At 45.8% G+C, this 25,941-nt stretch overlaps 1 protein-coding gene across 1 annotated transcript; it reads left to right on the forward strand.

Moving 5' to 3' along the window:
* The first annotated feature begins 18,093 nt into the window (after nucleotides 1-18,093).
* On the forward strand, nucleotides 18,094-20,812 carry RTP1 (receptor transporter protein 1). The gene is made up of 2 exons (XM_075555621.1): nucleotides 18,094-18,365; nucleotides 20,293-20,812. The coding sequence occupies exons 1-2, from the start codon at nucleotides 18,094-18,096 to the stop codon at nucleotides 20,810-20,812; spliced, it is 792 nt and encodes a 263-aa protein (XP_075411736.1).
* Nucleotides 20,813-25,941: the final 5,129 nt, after the last annotated feature.

The raw sequence follows: 25,941 nt of genomic DNA on the forward strand, positions 1-25,941 counted from the left end.
GTTTACTTAGAAACGAAAAAAGAAGAACATATTGGACTTATGGACTTGATCTGAACTGGGCTGGGATGTTTTCTCAATATTCAATTGCTCTTCTATATAAATCTCTTTCTTATACACCTATGAGGGTCTGTGAATTTGTTTCTTTAGTCTACCTGGACTAGAACAATGGTCATTCAATTTGTATTCTGAGCAAATAATAAGAGAAGCTGACTTTTATGAAGAACAATGTGGCATCGGGCTTGGAGGAAGGCTTATTAACAAACACTGCCATCTGCAGATGACCCACCTTGCTTACTAAAAGTGAGGAAGAGTTGAGGCATTTGTTAATGAAGATCAAGGATTGCAACCTTCAGTATAGATTACAAATTAATGTAAAAAAGACCCAAATCCTCTCAACTAGACCAGCAAGTACCATCAGGATAAATGGAGAAAAGGTTAAAGTTGTCAAGGATTTTGTCTTGCTTGGTTGGATCCACAATCAGTGCTCATGGAAGCAGCAGTCAAGCAATCAAAGGATGAATTTCACTGGACAAATCTGCTGCACAAGACCTCTTTCAGTGGTCTTCCAAAGCAGAGATGTTACTTTGAGGACTAAGGTGTGCCTGACTCAAGCATGGCATTTTCAATCACCTGATACACATTTGGGCATTAAATAAAGATGATTGAAGAAGAATCAATGCATTTGAATTGTGGTGCTGGAAAAGAGTACTGAAAGTACTACGGACTGCTAAGAGGACAAACAGACATGCCTTGGCAGGAGTATGGCTAGAGCGCTCGAGTTAGTTATTTGTTGTGCCAACCTGGCTGATAAACACATGTGGGGTTAATTGATGGGCAGAGGGATAAATGGCTCTGTGAGTCTCACATTTCTAGTTCTCGGGTCTCTTGCTTCCTGATGGTGGGAGCAGGGTGCAGCTGCCTTAGCCAGTTCTCTGCTGTAGCTGGCAAGGCTCACTTCCTGCAAGACATCCCTGAGGAGAAGCCGCATGGACCTAACCCGATGCAGCCCTGGGTGCTGGAGCACCCATGTGGAGACCTATGCCAGCGCTGAGATGTTTACACATTCCCTGACTCGGCTTTCCTCCTGCAGTCGGCATCATTGCGTGTTTTGTGAGATGGAGGAGGACTTTTTGGCTTGGTGTTGGACATATGGGTTAATTTAGGATTTGTAGACTTGGGCAGCACTGGGTTGGGATGTTTTCTTGGTGCACACTTGACCTTTATATAAAACTCTCTCTTATACATGAGTTTCTGTGGATTTGCTTCTCTGAAGTACCCAGACTAATACAGGACTTCTTAGAGGGAAAGATATCAAGAATTCCTCTTACATATTTTGGACATGCTGACAGGAGAGACCATTCCCTGGAGAAGGACATCATGTCTGGTCAAGTGGAGAGGCAGTGAAAAAGAGGAAGGACCTGAAGGAGGAGGCTTGACAGCTTGGCGGCAACTATGAACTTGAACTCAAGCATAGGAGCGATCATCAGGACTGTGTTTTGTTCTGTGTGCATAAGGCTGCCATGGGTCAGAACTGATTCACTGGTACCTAACAAACACAACAAGGTTCTAGTTATACTAAAGTCCTGATTTTAATTTTACCTATTTATGAGATGCAAGATCTTTATGACCGTGCATTCCACCAAGTTTTGTCTAGGGTTGACTATGACTTGTCCAACATTTGCTTGGCTATTGCTCCTCATTTCAACCCACCCTCATGCTACCAACCACTTGGTCAGCTTAAGGCATAGTTTTCTAAGATAGCATCATTCTAACTGTCATCGATGGACCATTTCCCTGTTTCAGCAAAGTGGACAATAAAATACAGCAAAGGGCAGAATTGCATTAAAAATTAGGGATGGCAACTGATCAGTTACCAGTGTCTTGGAAATTTCCCATAAAGTTGGATGGATATGGCATTAGGGATAGAAGGGAAGGAAAAAGGGGGAATGATTATTTAGGAAGGATTAGGTTTCTGTTGATTTAAAATTGGCAACATGGTTGATATAATTGTGCAATTAAACCATTGTTGAATTGGTATAAGTTTTATGGTGTCTACATATTTGCAACAATTATAAGAAGGCCATGCTCTGTGATGAGACTGGGATGGTGTCTGGCTACCATTACTGAACATTTTGCTCAAAGAGTCTTTAGAAGAATCGTGATCAAAAGGGGAAAACGCAGAACAGAATTTCAAATTTGTATGAAATCCAGATTTTCTGGAGCCATAGAGGCTGGATGAACCTGTGACACTGTTGCCCTGATATAATCATTAAACTTTAGCCCCCCAATTTTCTGAAGTCTTCTTAAAATCAAACAATAGTTTAACTTAACAAGTGCAGATACCTCATTTTGAACATTTTATTGTGAATTAGATATCTTCAGCAACTTAAACTACATATCACACCTTCCAGTCCCTTGCTCTGCCCTCTTTTAATTTCTCTTCTCCCCCTTGTAGAATGCTAGCTTCCCTCTTACCCAAGTCCATACCTGTCTACCCTCAAATCTATGACTCAACCCTGCTCCCCTCTTCACACACACACACACACACACACACACACACACACACACACACCAAAGTTAGTTTCTTTTGATATGAAAACCTTTGTCTTGGTTCTTATTTTATATCAGTGATCTCACACAATATTTGTCCTCTTGTGATTCATTGATGTCACTCCGCATCATTTTCTCCAAGTCCATCCCTGCCAGGAGGTGCTTCACAGTTTCACCATGACTCTTTAGTGGTGCATAGTTTTCCCGTGTGTGCGTTTATGAAAGTTTATTTGTCCACTCTGCCCCTGGTGGACACTCAGACGGTTTCCATCCCCTTGCTTTTGTGAGCAGGGCTGCAATGAGCATGAGCGTGCGTGGATCTGTCAGTGTTTGGGCACTTACTTCTTTAGGGCATAAATCCAACAAAGGAATTGCTGGGTCTATGTTAGGCAGGATTCTCTAGAGAAACGAAAACCAGGACATTAATGATTATATATATCATAGGAAATAAACAGTTAATTAATCTATAAAGCAGTAGAAATGGCTCAGTGCAATTCACTCCTGTGAGACAGCAAATACACTGGCAGTCCTTCAAATCTTGAGGGCCATCAGAGCAATTCAGGCTATCCGGCCACAGGCAGCAAACTGCAAGGCAGGTTACCAACAGTCAGCCAGATGACAGGGTCTGACAGTGCCCAGCTTAAGTGATGTATACTCCAGTAGCGTGGCGAAGCAGGTCTTGAAGGAACCTCAAATTACAGTGACACAGTGCATGGGTTAGGTGTCCCACAGGTAGTGTAGCTTGCAAACTGAGGCAGAGAACAAGCAAGGCAGCTGCACACTGGTTCGATCATCAAAGAGCAAGACAAGAAAGATGAGGCTCGCTGAGCCATTTATCTCTCTGCCTTTCGATTAATCCTGTGTGTTCATTGGCCTTATTGGCACAATAAATCTACCTCTCACAGTGTCATACGGCATCAGGTGTTTAAGGAAGCACCATGCCCATTTCCACAGTCATTGCGCAGTTTTATAATCCCACCAATGGTGGATGAGGGTTCTCGTCTCTCTGGACCCTTTCCAGCATTAGCTACTTTTTGTTTACGTTGAGCTTTGCTCTCAATGCTGGTTTCAGGTGAAAATCCTATTATTTTTATTTGCATCTCTTAGATGGTCAGTGTTCTGTTATGCATTGGGTTGCTGACCTAACTCATCAGCACCTATAAACAATAACAGGGAATATCTAAAGCCAATCACCTTTTGATTTACAGAAGTGCAGGTCAGGAACGGAAGAAGCAAGGGGGAGAGGAGTGAGTTAGAGGCTACAGCACCTGAAGCTAAAGAGACACAAGTCCACTCCTCCAGAGCTGACAGAGAAGGCCTTCCTCTAGTCTGTACCCTGAAGTCAGATTTCCAATCTCCTAAACCGAGAAAACACATTTCTGATTGTTCAATCCACCCACTTGTGTTATTTCTGGTAACTAAGACAACTAAGACATTCTCCAACTCTTGTGTGTGTCTGTCTGTCTTCCTCAGTTGTTTCATATTCCACACTCTTTCTCTTCCCCTTGACTTGCCCTTATTCCTTTGCTTTCTTCCTGGGTCTCACGCTCTCTGTCTCTCCCTTTCTGTCTTGCAGTTCCAGATGTGAGGAAGACGTGGTGGATAGTTTAAAATCATCCCTTCTTTTTCCAGTCTGTGTCAGTGAAGGAGGTGTTTGCAGCCCGAAGCCAGCATCTCTCTCAGCCCCCCCACCACCACCACCATTCTCCTGGGGAAAATTTTTGTTCCTGTGGCTCCCTCCCTTGTAGAGTTTGACATCAGCAATCCCTTGGCTCTTTGTTCACTTGTCAGGACTTGTTAAGAATAGAAGGTGCACCAGGTGTGTGGCAGTGTGCTGTCCACGTAGGATGCACGGGTATCTTAGACAGGGTTTCCTGGTAACACTCCGAGCTTGGAAGTTGCACATGGAGTTTACACGGCAGTGCTCTCAAGAGATATTCCTAAAGGGAGACAAGGATAAATGGGATGGAAAAGAAAGTGTCACACAACGGACACATCAGTCAATCCCATGAAGAACTCTGAAATGGAGATAGTAGTCTTTTGGAGTTACCCTAAATTAGGCAAGGCGGAGTGGACTTTGGGGATCTTTGACTGCACCAGTCATGGGCCTTTGGGGGCTTGCTGTGACGAGCAATTTCCAGTGAACCATCAATAGTCAATGTTCCCAGTTGGAAAATGGGCCCTTTACAGAGAGGAAGGGACCTGGGTGGAGATATGGAGTGAGACCTAGAAGATGCACATAATCTGGATGCTTCATTTTCACCCCTGAGATATATTCACCCCTGCTGCAGTCAGAGTGATACAGCCAGTGGCGGAGAGAGAGACCAGTCAGACATGGGGGAGCTCTCAGAGCAGGCACATGGAGACAATGGTAAACGCAATCAAGGAGCAAGAAAAAGACTATGAAGGGGAGGTCTCACCCTTCAGGGAAGATGCGAGGAGGCTCCCTGAAAGACTTGACTTTGAGGGAAATGCTAGATTTGGACAGGTTTAGAGAAGGGCCCCAGGATGGCACAGTCTTTTTGAAGTAAAAAAAAAAAAAGACATTTGAAGATCTCCAGGCCACAGATATTTGTAAATAAGAATCCCTGACACTTAAATGGGATGTTCCTTAAAGGTATGAGGTGGAGCAGAGAGTGGCTGGGATGGAGTGGAAATGAAGACCACAGGGCCTTGTACCGGGGAAATTTCCACATGCACCTGTGGGGCTGCAGGAAGCTGCAGGTGGGGACGTCACCCCTGGAGGCCCTTTCTCCTCCCCCCACCCAGGCTTTAGCAAACCGCCTTCATTGGAAGTTCAGTCCCAGACATATTTTCTGAGGATACTCTACGTACATGTGTCTTGAACTGTCTGGAAAATATGTAACAACATAGTGTTTACCATTTTCTTTATGGTTCTGATTTCCAATCTTTTCCAGACATGTTTGGTTAACCTAGAAACTTGATTTGCTATTTTTTTAAGAGTATGTACATACCTTGGATCCCCTCAGCCATGACCGCTATTCAAATGGCTGTTTACCCCTCCTGAATGCTGCTCATGACTTGGTGTGTATCCGAACCATTAGTACAACCAGACCCAGGTGTAAGAGGGCAAGGGAGCTGCTCGAGGCTGGGACAGGACACAGAGCAAGGTGAGAGTGTGTTTGGAGGGTCGGTGAAATGGCGTGCTTAAGTTCACTCTCCCTGGGTCAGGAAAACCAACATGCAAATCTGTTCCCAATTCTGAGCTCAGCGGTGTTGTGGTAGTAAGCTGAAATTAGTTGGTCGATACTTTCTTAGCATGGTGGGGTATGCACTGTGCTGCTAATTACAAGGTCAGCAGTTCACCCCAGAGGAAGATGAAGCTTTCTACTCCCATAAAGATGTACAGTCCTGAAACCCACCGGGGCAATTCTGCCCTCTTTTATAGGTTGCCATGAGTCCAAATCAACTCGACAGCAGTGAGCTTTGATTTTGGAGAGCTATTTCTTCTAGGAATCAGTAAACACTAAAGCTGGGGGCTTTCTCCCAGAATAGCTGATTGTCAAACTACCAGGACCCTACTGGACAAATGGAAAATAAAATTAAAAAATAATCCTGACAAAGCAGAGATCGCTGTTTCTTCGCTCTACCTGCTCTGCTGGCTGGCTGGTGGCTGCAGAAGGGCAGATTCTTGGAGGACCTGGCTGGGGTGGCAGCCCCGGAGAAGAAGGAAAGGACGCTCTGTGGCTGGCAGGGCCAGGCTTCAAGGGTAGTGATCCTAGCCAGACGGAGCTGCGGCGGCCTGCGGAAGCATGTCTAGAGTTGCTGCACCTGGGCTTCTCAGGGAGGTCCTGTTCCTCGTCATCAAGATGGTCAAGCGGAGCTAAAGACCTGCTCTCCGATCAGAGGCAGGTCAGTAACACGGCCTCCCAGACAGTTTTCATGCTGTATTCCTTGTTTTCCATCTTTTGTGATGACCCAAGGGACTGTCAGGAGCCCTGTGACACGGGACTGCTCACCACAAGGCTGGGGATCCAACCTACCAACCCTCTGAGGGAGAAAGATGAATCTAGCTCAGTGGTTCTCAACTTTCCTGATGTCGCGACCCTTTCATACAGGTCCTCATGTTGTGGTGACCCCCCCCAACCATAAAATTAATTTCATTGCTACTTCGTAACTGTAAGTTTGCTACTGCCATGAATGGGGCAACCCCTGTGAAAGGGTCGTTTGCCCCCCAAGGGGATCGTGACCCACAGTTTGAGAACTGCTGATTCTAGCTACTCCAGTAAGGACTGATATCCAACCCGACATGGCATCACTGGGAGCCAGAATGGGTTCAATGGCAGTGGGCTTTTGCTTTTGCTTGCAGAACTGTAGCAATGCTGGTGGCTCAGTGACCAAGCCGTCTGTCACTATGTGGAAGGAGCTAGAAACAAAACTGAAAGTTGGTGATTCAAAACCTCCAGCTGCTCCATGGAAACAAAATGGTGGCAGTCTGCCTATGTCAGCATTCTACCTGTAGGGACTGAGGTAGTTAGTTGATTGTACCAACCTGGCCGATGAACACATGTGGCGTTAATTTAAGGGTGGAGAGATAAATGGTTCAGTGAGCTTCGCCTTTCTAGTTCTCGGGTCTCTTGCTTTGTGATGGTCGGACCAGGGTGCAATTGAAGGCTCACTTCCTGAAAGACATCCCTGAGGAAAGCCACATGGATCTACCCTGATGCAGCCCTGGGTGCTGGAGCACCCGTGTGGAGACCCCTGCCAGCGCTGAGATAATTACACATGCACTGACTCGGCTTTCCTCCTGCAGTTTGCATCATTGTGTGTGTTTTGTGAAATGGAGGAGGATTTTGTGGACTGGTGTCAGACATATGGGTTAATGTTAGACTTGTGGGCTTGGACAGCACTGGGTTGGGATGTCTTCTTGATACACACTTAACCTTTATATAAAACTCTCTCTTGTACATGAGTTTCTGTGGATTTGTTTCTTTAAAGTACCCAGACTCACAAAGGGACCCTGTGAAGCAGTATGCTATAGGGTCACCTTGAATTGAAATGGACTCCACATAGCAACAGGTTTGATTCCCTGCCTCCCGCCTAGCCCCCGGGGTTGGGGACGGAATGAGAAGCTATGCCTGCTTAACCAGCTAAACTGGGGACTGAGAAGTATAAAAGCTTCCCAAATGGTAACAGCTGGTGCCTTTAAATATTTGAATGATGTCTTCGAGTTTGTGGGGTGGGTGTGTATTTGTGTGTGTGTGTGATATGTAGTCATTGAGAGTCCAGAAGGCACACTCAAGATCACCGCATGCATGAGACAGGAGAACAGATGGCTAATATCACTGAAAGAAAGAGTTTAATAAAAGATTGGTTTTCTGAGACAGAAGACTCAAAACAATAATTATATCGATGCAAACAGTGGGTGTCAGAGTGGACCCAAAGCCTATCTGTAGACAATTGGACATTTCCTCGCGGAAGGGTCACAGGAAGGAATGATTCAGCCAGGGTTCAGCATTCCTCTAGTTCTGTAATGCTTCCTCCCCCCAAACTATCATAACCCCAGTTCTACCTTATAAATCCAGCTAGACTGGATCATGTACACTGACTGGTACAGATAAGAGCTCTTGACACACACAATGCAGGCCAAATGAAGCCTTCAGGAACAGTAATGGGAGTAGCCATACCATGAGGGTAGGGGGAAGGTGGGGGGCGGGGGGGGAGGGAGAGGAACAAGGACTGAGAGCAATGATCAATAATGTGTAATGTATAGTCCCTCTTGCCCCTCAGAATGAACAACAGAACCGTGGGTGAAGGGAGACAGCGGACGGTGAAAATAACATGAAAATAATTTATAATTTCTCAAGGGATCACTAGGGCGGGTGGGAGGGAGGAAAAAAGAGCTGATACCAAGGGCTCAAGTAGAAAGAAAGTGTTTTGAAAATGATGATGGCAACATATGTACAAATGTGTTTGATAGAATTATGTATGGATTGTTATAAGAGCTGCGAGAACCCCCAATAAAACAAGTTATTTAAAAATAAATAAAAGAATGGTCAAGCTGACTATGAAAGACTGAATTGCCTGTAGGTGGAGGAATTTAAGTAGCAGCTAGAAATGAAGACAAAGTTGTAGAGGAGATTGTTTCATTGGGTTGAGTTGTTGGCCCAGATGATCTTCAATACCCATTTCAACACAAATATGATGTAATAATGGTTTACATTTATTTAGCATTTACTATGAGTCAAATATTATTCTGAGCATACCACTTCATCGTATCCATACCAGTTTCTAAAATAAAATCCACTGCTTTCGAGTCAATTCTGACTAACGGGTTCTGAGACAGTAAGTCTTCAGGGAGTTGACAGCCCCGTGGTGGTGGTGGGTTGAAACTGCTGTCCTGAGGCTGAGAAGACCAATGCCTACCCGATATCACCATCAGTGAGCACAATGATGTTCCTCGTTCTGCAGATAGGAAATTAAGATCTACAGCAGTCAAATTACTTGGCCAGTTGTCACCGGGACAGGAAGAGATGAAACCAGGATTTGAATGTGCACAGATTTATTTCAGCATCTATATTCCTTATCTCTGGTAAGACCTGTGTGTCTCAACTAGTGGCACCTCATTAGACATGTGTGTTAATTCAGATAGACTAGAAACTCTTTTGTACAAGAGAGAGTTTTATATAATGGGTAATTGTACATAAGATAGCACCTCAATCCAGTCCAGTCCAAGCCCATATAAGTCCAATATTAGCCCATATGTCTGATACCAATCTATAAAGTCCTCTTCAGACTCACAATATCCATGCAATGGCGCCAAATGCAGGATGATCACAGGCCAATGGGTGCAAAGCTGCTGGATCCAGTGGCGTTGTAAGCATCTCTGCACTGGCAGGGGTCTCTACATGGCTTCTCCCTCTTCGGAGGTCTGGTTTCATCAGGGTAGGTCCATGTGGCTTCTCCAGCTCAGGGCACTAGTGTAGTTGCATGTGACTTATCAGTTGCAGTGTCTCCTAGGGAGTGAGCAGAGAGAGAGAGGTGTCTCCTGCTTCCAAGGAGGAAATACAAGGTCCCCTAATTCTCAGGAGTAGGCCTTGCCCACACAGAGGCCTCATTGGCTATGACCCGATTGACAAACTAGACTCTACCTCTTCACTCTTAATCCTCTCAAGTTTCAAATTGACACTAGATTAGGTAACTACCACAACATGCCACTGAGAAAATCAGGAAGAACTTTGGGGCAACAGTGATGGATGCATTAGCAAATTCCTCTCTGCTCAGTGATTTTCTTATCTCAGTAATCAATGAAATGTCTACAAATAATATGACCCATGGGACACCTTCCTGCTTATTACCTAAGAGTCAGATTGAGATAGCCATAAGCTTAGAAGTTCCTAAATACTTCGAGTGTGTGTGTATGCTTGGCTCCTTTTGTGAGGTTAGAGGGGGTAAATGTGTGACCCAGTTTTCCAGTCTATAAGGTTAGGAAGTGGAGTCTTGTTTCATGAAGCCCATAAGATCCTTCTGCATCTACCACCAGTCACCGTGGGCTCACAGACAAGAGCACTGAGCTCGTGTGATTCTCCAAGACACATCTCTGCCTTCAAGGAGCTTGTGAACTACCAGAATTGTCATACTCACACCGAATTCTAACACACAAAAGAACGTGGAAAATGTAATTTAGAAAACAAACTAACAAACAAACAAAATCCCAAACAAACTGTTGCCATCAAGCTGATTCTGACTTGCAGCCACCTCATCGGATGGAATGGAACTGCTTCTTTGCTCCGTACGGTTTTTGAGACTGTGCCTGTTTACAGGGACAGACGGACCCTGTCTCCTGTGGAGCAGCTGCTGAGTTTGAACTCAAGCTTGTGGTCAGCAGCCCAATGTGTAACCCACCGGACCACCAGGGCTTCTTGAAAATATAGTCGAGGCACAAAAATGCGCTTTTAGTGACCTACTTAGAAGAGGAGGAATATACCTTTCACAGGGAACATTAGGGGAATCTTCTCAGTGCATGCAGGAAGGTAGCTAATTTAGTTAGCATCAATTTTCTTTGATACTTGTTCTCCATGCCAGGATGGCATCAGCAAAGAAGCAGAATGTGGAACCTGCTCTCAGAGAGTTTACCATTTGTAGGTAAGATCGATAATTAATCCTGTCATTATAGAGTGGTTAAGATGGTGCGTGCTAGTATATGACTGCCAAGTTCAAATCTCTACCCTACCCCTTTCTGGTCAACGAATCCAGGGCCAGTTATTGAACCATTTCAAGGCTTGTTTTGACTCATCGACAAACTATAAAAACAAAATAACCAAATTTATAGTGTCGTTAAAAGGAGAAAATAAAAACACGTAAAAGGATGTCTGGCTGGTATTGTAAATGCTCAACACATGCTAGAAATCTTTATAAATGTTCTTCTGTGGAACATGTAAGGAACTCGAGTAGCGTAGTGGTTTATTCATTGAGCAGTTCATCACAAGGTTGCCAGTTCGAACCCACCAGCTGCTCAAGAGGAGAGAGATCAGCCTGTCTACTCCTGTAAAGAGTTAGAGTCTTGGACACCCAAAGGGGCAGTTCTATGATGGCCTACAGGGTCACCATGATTCAGAATCGACTCAATGGCAGGGAGTTGAGTTTGTACAATGCAGGCTGCTGCAGGGGAACTTCCCCTTGCTCAGTGTAAGGGAATAGACATATGAGATGTGGCCAGGTGCTACATTATGCAGGTGGAAAAAAGATACTTCAGTGAAAGAAATAGCAAGAACCAAGACAGAGATGTGGGATTCTAGGCACAGTTCTTAGGAAAGAGAAGAGTCAGCCAGGAGAATTGAGAAAGCTTGTAAGGTGGTAGGAGCTATGATTGACAAATGAGATTGTGGCCAGATCATGGGACCTTGAGTGACAATTCACCCAGCAGGGCAGTTCTAGAGCAGTGTTGACATTGTTTTGCCCTCTTTTTGTAGATGTTGCTAAGTTTACTTAGAATCAGAAAACTTTGGAAGATACTTTGATTCAAGAAAAGATTTAACCCAGAGCTCGCTAGAGGGTGGACTTGAGAATATATATTTATATATATGTAAATTTAAGGATATATATCTTGAGGATATATATATTCTCAAGTTATATATATCCTCAAGCTATATATATATATATAAGTCTTTATGTATTCAGGCAATATTTAGTCAGGAAAAATTAGGAAAATAGAGAGTAGCTCGTTAAGTGTAATATTTCTGAGTATTTGGGGCTTTAGGGGAGAAGGACTAAGCTTTCTATTCCCATAGAGAGTGACAGTCTCGGACGGGAGCAGTTATCCCACTGGCCTATAGGGGTCACTAGGAGTTGTCTTGAGGGCAGTGAGTGAGTAAGATTGCCTTTACCAAAGCTATCTGTGTTTCATATAATTGTAGACTGAGATTGAGGCATAGATGGATCTCGGACATTGTCTTAAAACAGTAAATTTCCAGGACTCACAAAAGTAGGCGATAAGTATTTTGGAAGAAAAGCCCACTTACCGTGGCTAGAGGAGAAGGGAGCCAGCGTGTCCTGTGCATCAGGATTTGGCATGTAGGGGTGGGTGAGTATCTGTAGTGCTTTCCTTTCTGTGTTCCAGGGTGAGCAGCCCCCTGCAAGACGGTCATGTTTGTGGGTTAGTGAAAGCACTAGGGAGGCTTTGTTGATGCATTAGGTTTTCTGAGGCATTTGCACTTTTGTTGCTTTGCTTCTTTGGTCCTCATGGAATTTGACACATCTTTCTCAAGGCATATCCCACTCTTTGGAGGCTGAGGACAAAGGATCCGGCAATCGTCAGTCCCTCCCCTCCCCTCATGCACATGACATGCATCCATGAAGATTTGAGGCTTCTTTGAATCTCTTCCATCTGGTTGGCTCTACATTTACTTTGATGAGTTGTTTATCATGGGAGTGATACTGGGGATTTCTGAGCCCAGGTTTTAAGAGGATGAGCAAATTTTGTTTTCTTCCTTTGGGACTGCTGCTTTTTGGGAATAAATCCCCGTGCAGTGAGAAAGGCCAAGCAGCCAAGTGGAGAGGCCCATGGGAAGGACAGCCATCCCAGTGTATAAAGTATTCTATACATCCACAAAAGATATTTTGGGGAAAAAGCACCTTTTAGGAGAAGGAAGGCAAATCCATACCCACAGGGTCTATTACAGTAAGAACAAACTATTGCACCTGTGCTGATGTTCCCATGTTGCACTTTGCTCAAGGTTCAATATGATCTGTCTTCCAAGAAGTAGCTGACAGGCTTCCCAGTGGAGTCGCACCTTAATCAAGTGGCTAGTGTTGATCTCTGATTTGGGCAGATTGAGCACTCAGCAGTGGACTTAGAGAATTTCATATTTATCATTTTGATAGTCCTTAGAGAATTGTTTTTTATTAAGAAATCATTTTACAGCAAATGAGATATGGCTCATGTCCATGAGATTGATTGTCTTATCATAGTCTCTATTACCAAGGAGCAGTTTGGCTGAAAAATGACATGACCTTTAGAAGACTCAGCTTTGAAATCAGCTTTCTGCCACAGCTGGGAAAAATCTTCTCCAGAATGTGCTATATTCTCTGATAGCAGTCAATACATCCCAATTCAGTAATTAAGGGGTAGAAAGGGGAATGGCTTATTTAAAATGACTCCCAATGAGAGGACCGGGTAAGATATGAAAATAACAATAATTTATAATTTACCAAGGGTTCAGGAGGGCAGGGGATAGAGGGAAAAAAGAGGAGCTGATACCAAGGGCTCAACAGAAAGAAAATGATTTGAAAATGATGATGGCAACATATGCACAGATGTGATTGGTACAATTGATGTATGGATTGTTGTAAGAGCTGTAAGAGCCCCCCCCCCATAAAATGATCTATTAAAATTTTTAAAAAGAAAAAGGAAAACTTAGGTTTAAGAAAAGAGCTATAGGGACCCCCAATAAAACGATAAAAGAGACATCTTTAAAAAAAACTCTCTGGAAATGTTGATGGCAACATATGCACAAGTGTGTTAGTTTGGGTACATTAAAGAAACAAATTCACAGAAACTCATATACATAAGAGAGAGTTTTATATAAAGGGTAGGTGCACATCAAGAAAACATCCCAACCCAGTGCTGCCCAAGTCCACATGTCCAACATTAACCCATATGTCTGACACCAATCCACAAAGTCCTCCTCCATCTCACAAAACACACGCAATAATGCCGACTGCAGGAGGAAAATCAAGTCAGTGAATGTGTAAGCATCTCAGCACTGGCAGGGGTCTCCACATGGCTGCTCCAGCACCCAGGACTGCATCAGGGTAGGTCCATGCAGCTTCTCCTCACAATGTCTTGCAGGAAGTGAGCCTTGCTAGCTGAAGCAGGTAACTGACCAAGGCAGCTGCACCCTGGTCCGACCATCAGGAAGCAAGAGACCTGAGAACTAGAAAGGCGAGGCTCACTGAGCCATTTATCTCTCCACCCTTCAATGAACCCCACATGTGTTTATCGGCCAGGTTGGCACAATAAATTTGAACTATCTCAACAAGTGTGCTTAATATAATTAAATGATAGATTATCATAAGATATGTAAGAACCCCCAATAAAATGACTAATAATAAGAAGAAAAGAAAACCAAATCAAGTTAAATTACTAGGAAACTAACAGTAAAATTCTTACTAATACAATTTTCCCCCTAAAAAATAAACAACTCCTAATGGTAGATTAGTGACTTTTTCTTTCTGTTCCCACAGCTGTCTGCGCTGCCTGTTTAGAGGTCTTAGTTTCCCAAAGGAAAGACTATCCTTTCAGGGGATAAAATGGTGGTACAATTAAGCAGGAAGTTCAGACGACCACCTGGCCACTTTGAATTATTTCTACCAAGAAATCAAGAGGCAATGAAGTAAATTACTGCTTTGGTTCAGTGATGGTGAACATTCTGGGAAGAAAATTATTTTGTGTGGAATAATTGGTTACATTTAGATCCCTGACCACTGGGCATCACTACCAATATCAAACTCTAGTCATTGGTTCAAACCCCAAATACACTATTCTTGACTATCAAAACTTGAGGGATATGGAACTGCACTCAACTGAGAATCACTTTTTACTAGTGCATCCTTTCAAAAGTTAAAATGCTAATGTTTATAACAGTTTTCACAAGTAACAATAGAATAATAAGCTTTATAAAATATTTTGTATTGTTTTAAACAAAAACTGGAAGCATAGTTTTCTATTACTCTATTTTCTAGTTGGATACTTAGTCTCTAAACCACCTTATGAATTTGAAATATGATTATACACTTCATGAAATTGACCAGGGTGAGTTCCATAAGCTTAAAGATAATCTGAATGGTGATTTCTAAATTATGGATTCGTGGCATCAAAGATTATTTGACAGAGAGTCAACTGAAACTCTACAGTGCTATCAGTATTGGTAAAATTATTACTTTATTAGAGAAAAAAAGGTCCTCATCTGAAGGAAGAATTACATTGGCCTTGGCATAGCAAACTCAGTTTCTAAATTAAACTTAATTTGGGCCAATGGGAATTGCATCAGTTGGTGCAATGTGCATGCACATGTGTACAGACACACCCCATTCTGGTAATTCTTACCTTCTGCTTTTTGTTTTTTTATCAGAGTGTTTATTGTAGCAACAAGAGCAAAGCACTTCTGGAGGAAAGCACCTTACTGGTGGCAGGTCATACTGTGGCTCCAGAATAAGCTCTAAGGTCCTGTCAGCTTCTTGTATTTCCTGGGAATGCCCTCTGTGTCCCTTCTCACCCTGGCCTGTTGCTGCCACTGGAGACAATTCCCATCCCAACTCTGGGACTGATGAACTCCTTTTATCTCTCTAGGTATCAATCATCTGAATTGAAGAATTAAAAGTTTAATAAAGGGTCTCCCAAAACTTAAATATCCCTGCCCATGTCACCATATTGTGTATTTAGAACTAATTTCTGTCCTTATTGTTTCTAGTTCAAAGTCAGGGTGACATTTCCCAGAGCTATCCGATGCTACAGCAGCTCATAAGGAGACAGTGTCCGCTTGCCTCCTTAGAAATACTTCTTAAGCCGGTTGCTGCCTCCCATCGACTTCCTGACCTCCAAGGATTCAGGTTTCTAAGTATAAAGCTCTCTGAAACCATAGATAGCTACAGTCAGAGGGGCCCACGGAGGGGGTTATCACCTACCGAAAGTCTTCATTAAACAGAAGGGAACACTGTGTCCAGACTGACTAGAGCACAGGGTGACTTGCACAGGGTCCTAAAGGCAGTTGGCAGTAGGGCTGAGGGTTTTGTATTTATACTTCTTGACTCCCAGTGGAGTGCTTGTTCTATTGAGCCACGAGGGCTTCACCTGTCCGGTGTGCCTAGGGATGTCTGTAAGTACTGTATATTCTCTTAGGCACTGAATGTCTACGTTGGCTCTAAAATGCTTACACTGGGGTTCAGTGGGCTGTGGCAATGGTTGTGCCATTTTAAGTCCAGCAGCCGAGGCGCCCTCAGTAGTAGCAACAGGGAGCCAGGAGGGCCAAATGAGACTTACTTTTGCTAGGCGCGCGCGCGCGCGTGTGTGTGTGTGTGTGTGTCTCAGCATAGATTGGAGTGTGGAACGGCTCTATCCAGCGGTGCGATGGTAGAAACATGCATTCATGCATTCATTCAGTTTGCTATGTCCTAGCTTCCACACTGGGCACATTCATAGGTATTTAACATTCTACTTTACACACAACCACCCCCCAAGGCTGGTGCTGTCTCTCCTTGGAGAGATGAAGGAGCTGATGCATCTGGTTAGCACAGCTAATAAGCAACGATGTAAAATTAAAGAAAATATTGATATAAAACACCAATACACGCTTGCCAGAATCAATATATCTGCAACAAATATACTAGAATGGTTACCAGTGAGGATGTGAGGTGAATAAAATGCAAACAAAAGAGAACAAAGAGGCAAGCCGACTCCACAACCGTTGGTTGCTTTTTATCAGCACACCTACTGCGTTCTTACCATTCCACTGCCAAGATGATTAAGCCAAGGGTAAAGTAAAGCAAGCCAAGGCATTCTGACATTCAAGCTAAGGAATGGGGAGCACTTGGAAGGAGTCAGGGAAGAGGTCTCTGCTGTCAGATGCACGATTGGACTGTCCTGCATCCCTACAACTGCGGGATCTTTAGGCTGTCCATAAGTCACACTCTTCTCAGGGTCCTGCAGCCCCAGAAAGCCTTTGTGAGAGCAGATTCCAGAGGTACTGTGATTTCTGACTACAGGAAGGCTGTCCTCTGATCTCTGGAGGGCGCAGTCCATGAACATCATCAATGAACTTCACATAAGTAAATGGCAAAGATGTAATTGTGATGTGTTAAAAAAAACAACACTCTTTTTTTGTTCCTAAATAGAAGACTAGCTAAATAAATGATTCCCATTCATTTACCAGAATATAGACACTGCACAAGATATGACTATAGAATAATATTAGTGAGTTAGAAAAATATGCAGGATACGTTGTTATTTAGAAAATAGGCCAGAAAGTGATGTGTAGAATATGATCCAGGTTTTATACAACCTAGCATATATGTAAACTATACACATCCATATACAGAAATATGGCAGGCAAGGTACGTATATCATAATATGAACAGTGAGAGGGGTAAAACGGAAGGGCCATTTGTCTTATTTCACTTGTATCTTCTAATTTTTATATGACAAACCTGTATCGCTTCTATCAAGAAAAAAGAATCTATTTTAAAAATAGCTCAAGTGTTACCTATGGTCCAGGCTGCTTTACCTGTGGATTTGTGCTCCTCTTCTCCCATTGGCTTGAAGGAGACCTTGCCTGCAGCTGCCAGGCTGATGCAACCACAGCACAGGTGGCCGTCCTCAGGCGTGGTGGTTGCAGCACGGAACTGGCATGCCGGTTACTTACTGTGCACAGATCCAATTCCAAGGAGCTTGGCATCGTGCCCAGAACACGAGTAGGTTTGAAATGCGTGAATTACTGAATGGATATGGGGTCACTAGCCTTGGGTTTCGATACCAGCTCTGCCATTAACTGGCTCAGTGAATCCTAGACCCCTTGATCTGTGCAGAGGTCGTAATAATGATGAAAGAGTCCAATGATCCCCATGAGGATTTGCACATGGCTAAGTGGTGGTCCCAAGATGAGTGGGAGTATAGATGAAGAAGTTACTGGGATTGCTCCATCATAGATCAGGTTTACCTCTCCCCATTGCTTATTTCTCTTTGGCTCCCCAAGGCATCATTGTTACCATAGCAGCCAGATGCTGATGATGCCTCCGGGGGCAGTAAGGTGAAGCTGAGATAACTCACATCTTTGCCTCCCCAAGCCCTTGGCAGGCCGGCTTGAGATGGTCTGAAGCGGACTCTCCTGTTGGGTCCCCACCCTGTTGCAGGTAACTTAGGCCCACAAACTTTTCCTTGGGAGCCTCAATTTAGGGCCCTGGGCACCTCTTTGGAGACACTCTCCTCCCCAAAGCCCAGTCTCTTGGCACCCTGCCTGGTTGTCGTGGAAACAGGTTCCACTGCGGACAAAGGAGGGAGCTGGGTCCTGCTTCTTCCCGGACCTATAGATGAGGATTTTCAGACCGTGGAGACTGCGCTGCCCTGCGCTGCACCTGCCCACGCTCCCTGCGTGCTCATTCAAGTGGAGTTTGCCTTCGCTCGCCCCCGACGACACCATGTGTAAAAGCGTGACCACAGGTGAGTGGAAGAAAGTCTTCTACGAGAAGATGGAGGAGGCCAAGCCGGCGGACAGCTGGGACCTCATCATAGATCCCAACCTCAAGCACAATGTGCTGGCCCCCGGCTGGAAGCAGTACCTGGAATTGCATGCCTCGGGCAGGTGAGTAGCCTTGTGGACAGCCCCTGACCCTAAACCCCGGGAGCATTTTCCAAGAGGAGATTGAGCTCCTAGAACACAAGTGTTTAGGTTCCACCTTGCTGTTGGTCCAGGTGGAAAATGGGAGGAAGAGAATTCGTCCCTCACCAGGAGGAGTTAAGACAATTGAGTCACATTCCTGCTCTGGGCCACATTTTCCCATTCGGGAACATAAAGAGGTAGACTATTTTTAAACAGTCTTATGCTCTTATACAGTTCCAGACTTCAGGAATTTCTTAAAATGTGGAACCAAAGGGAAGGGGGCTTGAGATCCAGTGAGGTGAGGAGGCCTGCGCCCCTGACCTGGGACACTTCAATTTAGATCACTTTAACTAATCATTATTGAACCACGATGAGCACTAGAGAACAGGCTCTATTAGTAGCTCTGTGACCCCTGAGCATTTTTTGTGCTCTCCTTTTCCCCATTGGCCACACGAAGGGTTATCTTACACCTTTGCCCCTCACAGTGTGGTCCAGGGACTCACAGCAGCAGCAGCAACCTGAGTTAGAGATGCACAGCCTTGGGCTCCATCCAAACCCTCTGTCATCAGAACCTGCATCGTAACAGGATCCCCAGGTGATCCAGAGGTGTACCCTGCTTGATTCTGTCCTGCACTCCTGTCCATAGGTCTATAATGCAGATGCCTTCTCTTTGAGCTATAAGTTGGGGGGAAGCCAAGTGGTGCATCTTGGGGTCAGAACAAAGTCAAGAAAACTTTAACGGGCATTTTTATGTGCTGAGTATTGAGGTCTGAGCCGAGAGAGAAAGATAGTTCCTAAAGGATGCAAGAGACAAGAGCGCCCACGAAACCACAAAGCCTCTAACCCAGAGGTTCTCAACCTTCCTCAGGCTGTGACCCTTTCATACAGTTCCTCATGTGGTGGTGATCCCCCAACCATGAGATTATTTCTGTTGCTACGTCATCCCTTCAATTTTGCTACTGTTATGAATCATCATGTACATATCTGATAGGCAGGGTGTATTTTCATTGTTACAAATTGAACATCATTAAGGCAGAGTGATTCATCACAAAACAGTATGTAATTATATATTGTGAAATATTTATTTCTAATGACAAATGAAATTTTGTCTTGAAGCATGGGTAACCATCATCACGCTGGGTACTTGTACGTGGGCGTGTCTGCATGTGGGCGGACCCACCTGGAAACGATAGAGGTTCCTAAGACCATTAGAAATACGTGTTTTCCAATGGTCTTAGGCGACCCCTGGGGTCGAGACCTACAGGTGGAGAACCGCTGCGCTAAACTGGCTGGTGGGAGGGGGACAAGGTCTGGAAACTTTCTGGCAGTGGCCCAGGAGCTTGGAAGGTGGGTGGCTCTCACGGACCTGGCTGGTGACTTGCGATCCTCAGGGGAGCTATGGCCCTCGGGGACTGGTCTAGCAGAGATTGCCTGCACTTTCAGGCCCTGGGGTACATGAACCCTAGCACCCATGGGAGGCAGGGGCGGCCATTTTTTCCTGGTTTGGATCTAGCCTGCTAAAAAAGCAGTCAGTGTTGACAGAATCGACCAGGCAAATGGGTCAAATGACTTCCTATCTGGTGCCTACTTTCCACGTTGCCGCACTTACCCGAGCTCTGAGCAGGAAGAAGTCATTTAGCGCATCCTGTGCTTTTTCGAATTTGGAAGATGAGGTTTAGAGAGGCCCGGTGGCGAGGCCTGCGGGCACGTGGTGCAGGGAGCTGATGCCTACGGAGAGAGCCAGGTGGCCTGGGGAGGAGGGAGCAGGCTCTGTTCCAGGGCGCTCACACAGGGGCAGGCTGGAGGGCCTCAAGGGGACTGAGTGCTAATGAGCCCAGGAGGCCATCAACAAGCCTTCTGCCCATCACACCATCTCCACCTCTCCTCCTTCCTCTCTCCTTCCCCGCAGGTTCCACTGCTCCTGGTGCTGGCACACCTGGCAGTCACCCCACGTGGTCATCCTCTTCCACATGCACCTGGACCGCGCCCAGCGGGCCGGCTCGGTGCGCATGCGCGTCTTCAAGCAGCTGTGCTACGAGTGCGGCACGGCGCGGCTGGACGAGTCGAGCATGCTGGAGGAGAACATCGAGAGCCTGGTGGACAATCTCATCACCAGCCTGCGCGAGCAGTGCTACGGCGAGCGCGGCGGCTACTACCGCATCCAGGTGGCCGGCCGCCAAGACCACCGCCGGCACCGCGGCGAGTTCTGCGAGGCCTGCCAGGAGGGCATCGTGCACTGGAAGCCCAGCGAGAAGCTGCTGGAGGAGGAGGCGACCACCTACACCTTCTCCCGGGCGCCCAGCCCCACCAAGCAGCAGGCGGAAGGCGGCTCGGGCTGCAACTTCTGCTCCATCCCCTGGTGCCTGTTCTGGGCCACGGTTCTCCTGCTCATAATCTACCTGCAGTTCTCCTTCCGCAGCTCCATCTGAGATGTCTTGGGTGGGCCCGGGGGGGACCGAAGGGTCCCAGGGCTGTGGAGGCCAGCCGGCTGGTAGGAGGAAGTCAAGGGAGACCTGGACTGGGAGTGGGGTCCATTTCTAGCTGTGGGTGCAGTACCTCGGTGAGGATCCTGGACAAATCACCCACTTCCCCATCTGTCTGTCACATGGAGGGTTTGTGCTACAACCGGGCACTTGGAAGCAAAACCTCAGGACCCCACGTTTTGTTTCCTCCGGGACTCTTGGGCTGGGTCGAGTGAGTGGGTTTCCAACGCCTGGTCCAGTTCCTACGATCTCATCGGACTTTAATTTGACCAGTTCCATTCTAGATCAAGTTCTAGTTAAGGTTTTTGTTGTTGCTGTTGTTGTACTAGACAAAAATATCCAACTGCTTTTAAAAAGTTTGAAAAAAATACGTTGAACCCGACAGAAGGAGGTGATATCCAAAGGCTTTCCCACAGCGATGACGTCATGCCTTTTCTTTTATAAAAGCCCGTCCATCCCAGCCCCAGTGTCTCCCACATCCTGCAGCTGCAGCCTTAAGGAGGCCTGCCTAGGGTAGAGGCCTCACCCACAGCTCCCTGGTCGGGAAAGAAAAGAAGCAGTATCTTGCTCTCCAAGGCTTCCCCCCTAGGTTTCCCTGAGCCCCGGCTTTCCGCTTCCCTCCACACGGGGCGGCTTTTGGACCTCCCTAGCTGAAAGGTGGTGCTTGGGCTAGGGGTGTCACATAGATCGCAGCATCCTACTCATTTCAGAGAATGTAAACTGGCTGAGAACTTAAGGGAAAGGTCTAAAGGCAGAGGTTTAGAAGTGGTCCTAAATCCCTGGGAATCAAGCCTAAATACTGTGTCTCCGGAGAAACCACACATGACTAATTGTCAGCAGCTCTGATGGCCAGAACGTGAAGAAAGGGCCTGCTCTCCCGCATTCTTTGTGGAAACCATAGTTAAGCAGTTTTCACCTTTGGACTATGTGTGGACCCTGTCACCAAAGACCAAGAGCCTCGAACCACAGGGATGGCAAATTCTCAGCAAGAGGGTGTGCTAGAGACATGAACTACTCCGTCCGTAGAGAAGTACACAGATATGCAGGAACACCCTCCCATTGTATGCACTGTGCTGGGTACCATTTGGAATTGGGAGAGAAGACTTTCCGAATGTGGTCGTATGGATGTGGTAGGGGCAGGGCGACAGAGAGCGGGAGGGGAGATGCCACCCTGTACTCTTGTACACCCCACCTTGGCGAATAACTTGATTCCCAACCCTCCTTCCTGCACTGTTCTCCTCCTTCAAGGAGTTCACTACTCTCCATAATGGTGGAAGGAGGCCATTGATGTACTTTAATAAAGAGGGGAGATCATTCATCAGGCTTAGTAGTCATTGATGTGTGGTTCAGAGTCTCCATCTCCCTCCTATCCCTCATCTCTGCTTCTCTCGCTCTCTCTCCTTGAGTTATGGACCAGGCCTGTCCCTAATCAGGGGGGATACAACCCCTCTTTCCCTCTGTGCTGACGTTCTTCCTTGACCCCCCTTCTCCTCCAGAGGCTGCTTTACCTTCTTGTTTTCACAACCACACATTTTAAAAGATTGTGCTCCCGAGCTCCACAGTTTGTCTCCATTAATTCTATAGGCTGACAAACACCTTCCCAACGCCACAGAAATGGCCTAACCAAGGCCACCAATAACTATCATAGGGTTAAATAAAATGTGTGCTTTTAAACTGTAGTTTTCTTCACTTCCAAAGACCAGTGGCAGACATTTACTCCAAACACCTGTTTCAGAGATACGCCCCTCGCCTGAGTTATCTTCATTTCCTCAGACTTCTTCTCCACACTGTCTATAAAGAAGCCTCTGCAGGCCCCACCGCCTCTGCTGGCCTTCTGAGGATAGGCATTCTTTCGGGTTCTGTCCTAAATCTTCTCTGTGAACGGTCCGCATTTAATACCTATGTGCGGATGACTCAAAATCTAGGTTGCTGGGCCTGCATGCTCCATGAGGTTCTGACATTTATGTTGTTGTTGGTCGGTGCCATTGAGTTGACAGCCACCCTTAGCGACCCCGTGCTCAGCAGAACCAAACACTACCCCGTCCTGGGTCATACTCACCATTGCCCTTAGGTCTGCGCCCATTGTTGCAGCCACACTGTCAAACCATCTCCGCGAGGACCCCCCCTCTTGTTCGCTGCCCCTCCACTTTACCAAGCACGGTGTCCTCCAGGGACTGGTCTCTCCTGACGATATGCCCAAAGGATGTAAGATGAAGTCTTGCCATCCTTGCCTCTAAGGAGCACTCTGGCTGGACTTCTTCCAAGACGAATTGGCTTGTACTTTTAGCAGTCCATGGCACCTTGAATAGTCTTCTCCGGTCATCATTCCTTCTTCATTGTCTGTTCTTAGTCGGGAAGCTCCGCTGAAACCGCTTCACTCTGGGGGACCCTGCTGGCATTTGGACTACCAGTGCACGAGCTTCTGGCATCACAGCAACGCACAAGTCACCTCACTGTGACAGACTGACAGACAAGTGGGGGGCCTTACATTCATATCCCCTTCTTATCTGAACACTGTTGACAGCATGTTTCACAGGCACCTCCAAGTCCATGTGTCAAAGTCAGTTCTAAACTTTGCTTCCACGTCTGGCTCTCACTCCATAAGGGGATGGTGGCTCACCCAGGCAAGCCAGAAACCCACTGTCCTGGTGTTTCTCATGCCAGGCAGCCTCTTCTTGCCTTCTTAACAATGCTACCTCATCTTTTCACATCTCTCCATGTAAGCAGAGAGTTGGTGCTTCCATTAAGGTTGTATGTAGTTCCTTCTTCCTCTTTTGTTTCTTACAGCCTCTGATCCTCCTTCCAACTCTAAGGCAGGCTTTGTAATTTGGAAAGTCTCTTTATGGAGGAAAGTATTTTCAGGATGTCACCTGCATTTCGTCACCTGCAAAATGAAGACCTGGGTTACCTCATTTTGCAGGTGAGAAAATGTAGCCAGAACACGGAGGTGACAACCCCAGATCTCACTGTCAGTAGCAAAACAAAGAACCCACACCTCACCTAGCCCCATTCTAGAACACATTCTCAGGGCTTTCTACTCAGCTAGGAAGACATTGGTAATTTAATAAGGCTCTGTGTCCCTTCCTCTCCTGTCTCTTATTCTTGCTACAGGGGCAGAATTCTTGGCTTGCTTAGGAGCTTAGTCCATGTCTTGGCAAAGATTGTCTGGGCAGTTCTTCTTGGCACATATTGCCTTGTGCCACATGTTGAACTTGTTAAAGATATACTATGTGTCATAAGTAAATAACAGTAAGTGCTATAAATAAATGACCCCATGTGTGACAAATCAATGACTTGGGGACATCCCAGCATGCCAGGCCTCTCATACTGGGGCTTCCGTGCATTGCTTTAGATCTCGGAGACCCGAGGAATGCAGCAACATGGTCCCAGAGGCTGTCATCCTTAGGGTGAGGTCACCAAGCAGTGCCTTGATCTTTTCCCTCAAGTCCATCTGGACAGGAGACCAGCTCAATGGGAAAACATTTCCTGGTGGTCAGGAACCCAAAGAAAAACACCTAACGTAATAAATAATAGGCCATCAGAGCTGTAAAACCAACTAGACATTCCCAATTTTGATCTGGTAGCCTATAGATGAGAAACTGAATCTCAAATAAACTGCTCTAGTTTAGAGTGAAGACAAGATCATGACATTTGGGGCCAAGGGACACTTGAGTCTTGGCTCTACTACTTACCTCCTGCGTGAGCTCAGGTAGGTTATCGTCACTCGTTAAGTCCCATTTCCTCCTTATCAAAATAAGAATCATAACATTGGCCTTGGAAGTCTATTGTAAAAAGTTAGTAAGTCCACATTTATGACAATGGCTGACACAAACCATATATTCATCGACTATCTATCTTATTCTTCCTGCTTCCCCTCTGAAATTTTAGCCTCTCTTTTCAGTCTTTGGGTGGGGGTGGGTAATTTATTTTTCAGTGCAGACTAAACTCTGTTGGCAAAGGCTTTAGAAAATAAATGGAAGGCAAGGGCCAATGTCTCAGCTCAAGGGTTAGAACTGGTATATTTCACTTTATGTGAAGTCATTGATTTTCTGTCTCTCCAGCTTATTTCAAAGCAATGACTTCATTTTTCCAACTTTCTGGTAGTCACTTTTTGTTCTTCAAATTTAGCTATTTGAAGAATCTCCCCCAAACAGAAAACACCAGTGCTTTCTGGGCTCCTTTCCCATTGGCTGAAATACCTCTGAAGGCATTTAGTTCTTTTCCACATCCCATTCTGGTTCTTTGTAGGACTCCCAGCTAAGGAATTTCTTTTGGAATCAGTTTTTGGCATGGTGTGGGTACTGCCACATGCCCCAGGAAAATAAAATCCGTCTGCTGAATGACTAGTGTGAGGGTGTGCCGGTGGTGGCTGGGCTGCCGAAGCTCATTGGCAGGGAAGTCAGACAACCTGGATTTAGCTCTTCTTTCTCTTTCTGGTTCGCACTTTCCCCACTTGTCAAGCAAGGTGATAAGGTTCAGAGCGCTATCCGTTAGCTCAAGGCACCCAGCCTTTCTCACAAAAACTCAGTCCTTGAATTGGAATCCTGTTGATGTCCCTTGAATAAGACATGGTATTTCATCAAGCCTTAGCAGGATGTGGCTAGTTGTCCCCATTTCCCCCCCAGTGTATTTGAAATATTTCATAATTTTTAAAATGCACTAAAAGAAAAAAGACTTAGTGGGAAGCCCAGACTGCCAGCATGGATTTGCACATCATTGGATGTGCAAACACAGACCAAAGGGAGATGTCAGAGCTGCTTCAAGGCTGGATTTTGTTGACTTGGATCCTGTTGGCAGGACTGGGCCACACGGTGTTTACTAGGCATGGACTAAATAAGGCAGACAGTCCCCTGAGTCGGGCCAGATAGAATAAGATCACAGGACAAGCAGATGCAAGGAGAGTCTTCACTGTGAACGTATGTCAGGAGCTTTCAAGACCCGAGACCTGGGTTGCCCCTGCCCCAGACCCTGGATTCTTGAAGCCTTATACTGGCTCGGGTTGGCCCATGGGAGTGGATGGAACAAACATGACCTGTTACTTTGCTCCAGCCTCCACTTGGCCTGGCACAGGTAGA

Source organism: Tenrec ecaudatus, chromosome 8, assembly GCF_050624435.1.
Source record: "Tenrec ecaudatus isolate mTenEca1 chromosome 8, mTenEca1.hap1, whole genome shotgun sequence".
Classification (NCBI taxonomy): domain Eukaryota; kingdom Metazoa; phylum Chordata; class Mammalia; order Afrosoricida; family Tenrecidae; genus Tenrec; species Tenrec ecaudatus.

Excerpts from the sequence above, each read along its gene's own strand:
- RTP1 (XM_075555621.1), top strand. The coding sequence starts at position 18,094 with ATGAGGATTTTCAGACCGTGGAGACTGCGCTGCCCTGCGCTGCACCTG. Across the intron at positions 18,366-20,292 it reads GAATTGCATGCCTCGGGCAG|GTTCCACTGCTCCTGGTGCT; the intron begins GTGAGTAGCCTT and ends CCTTCCCCGCAG.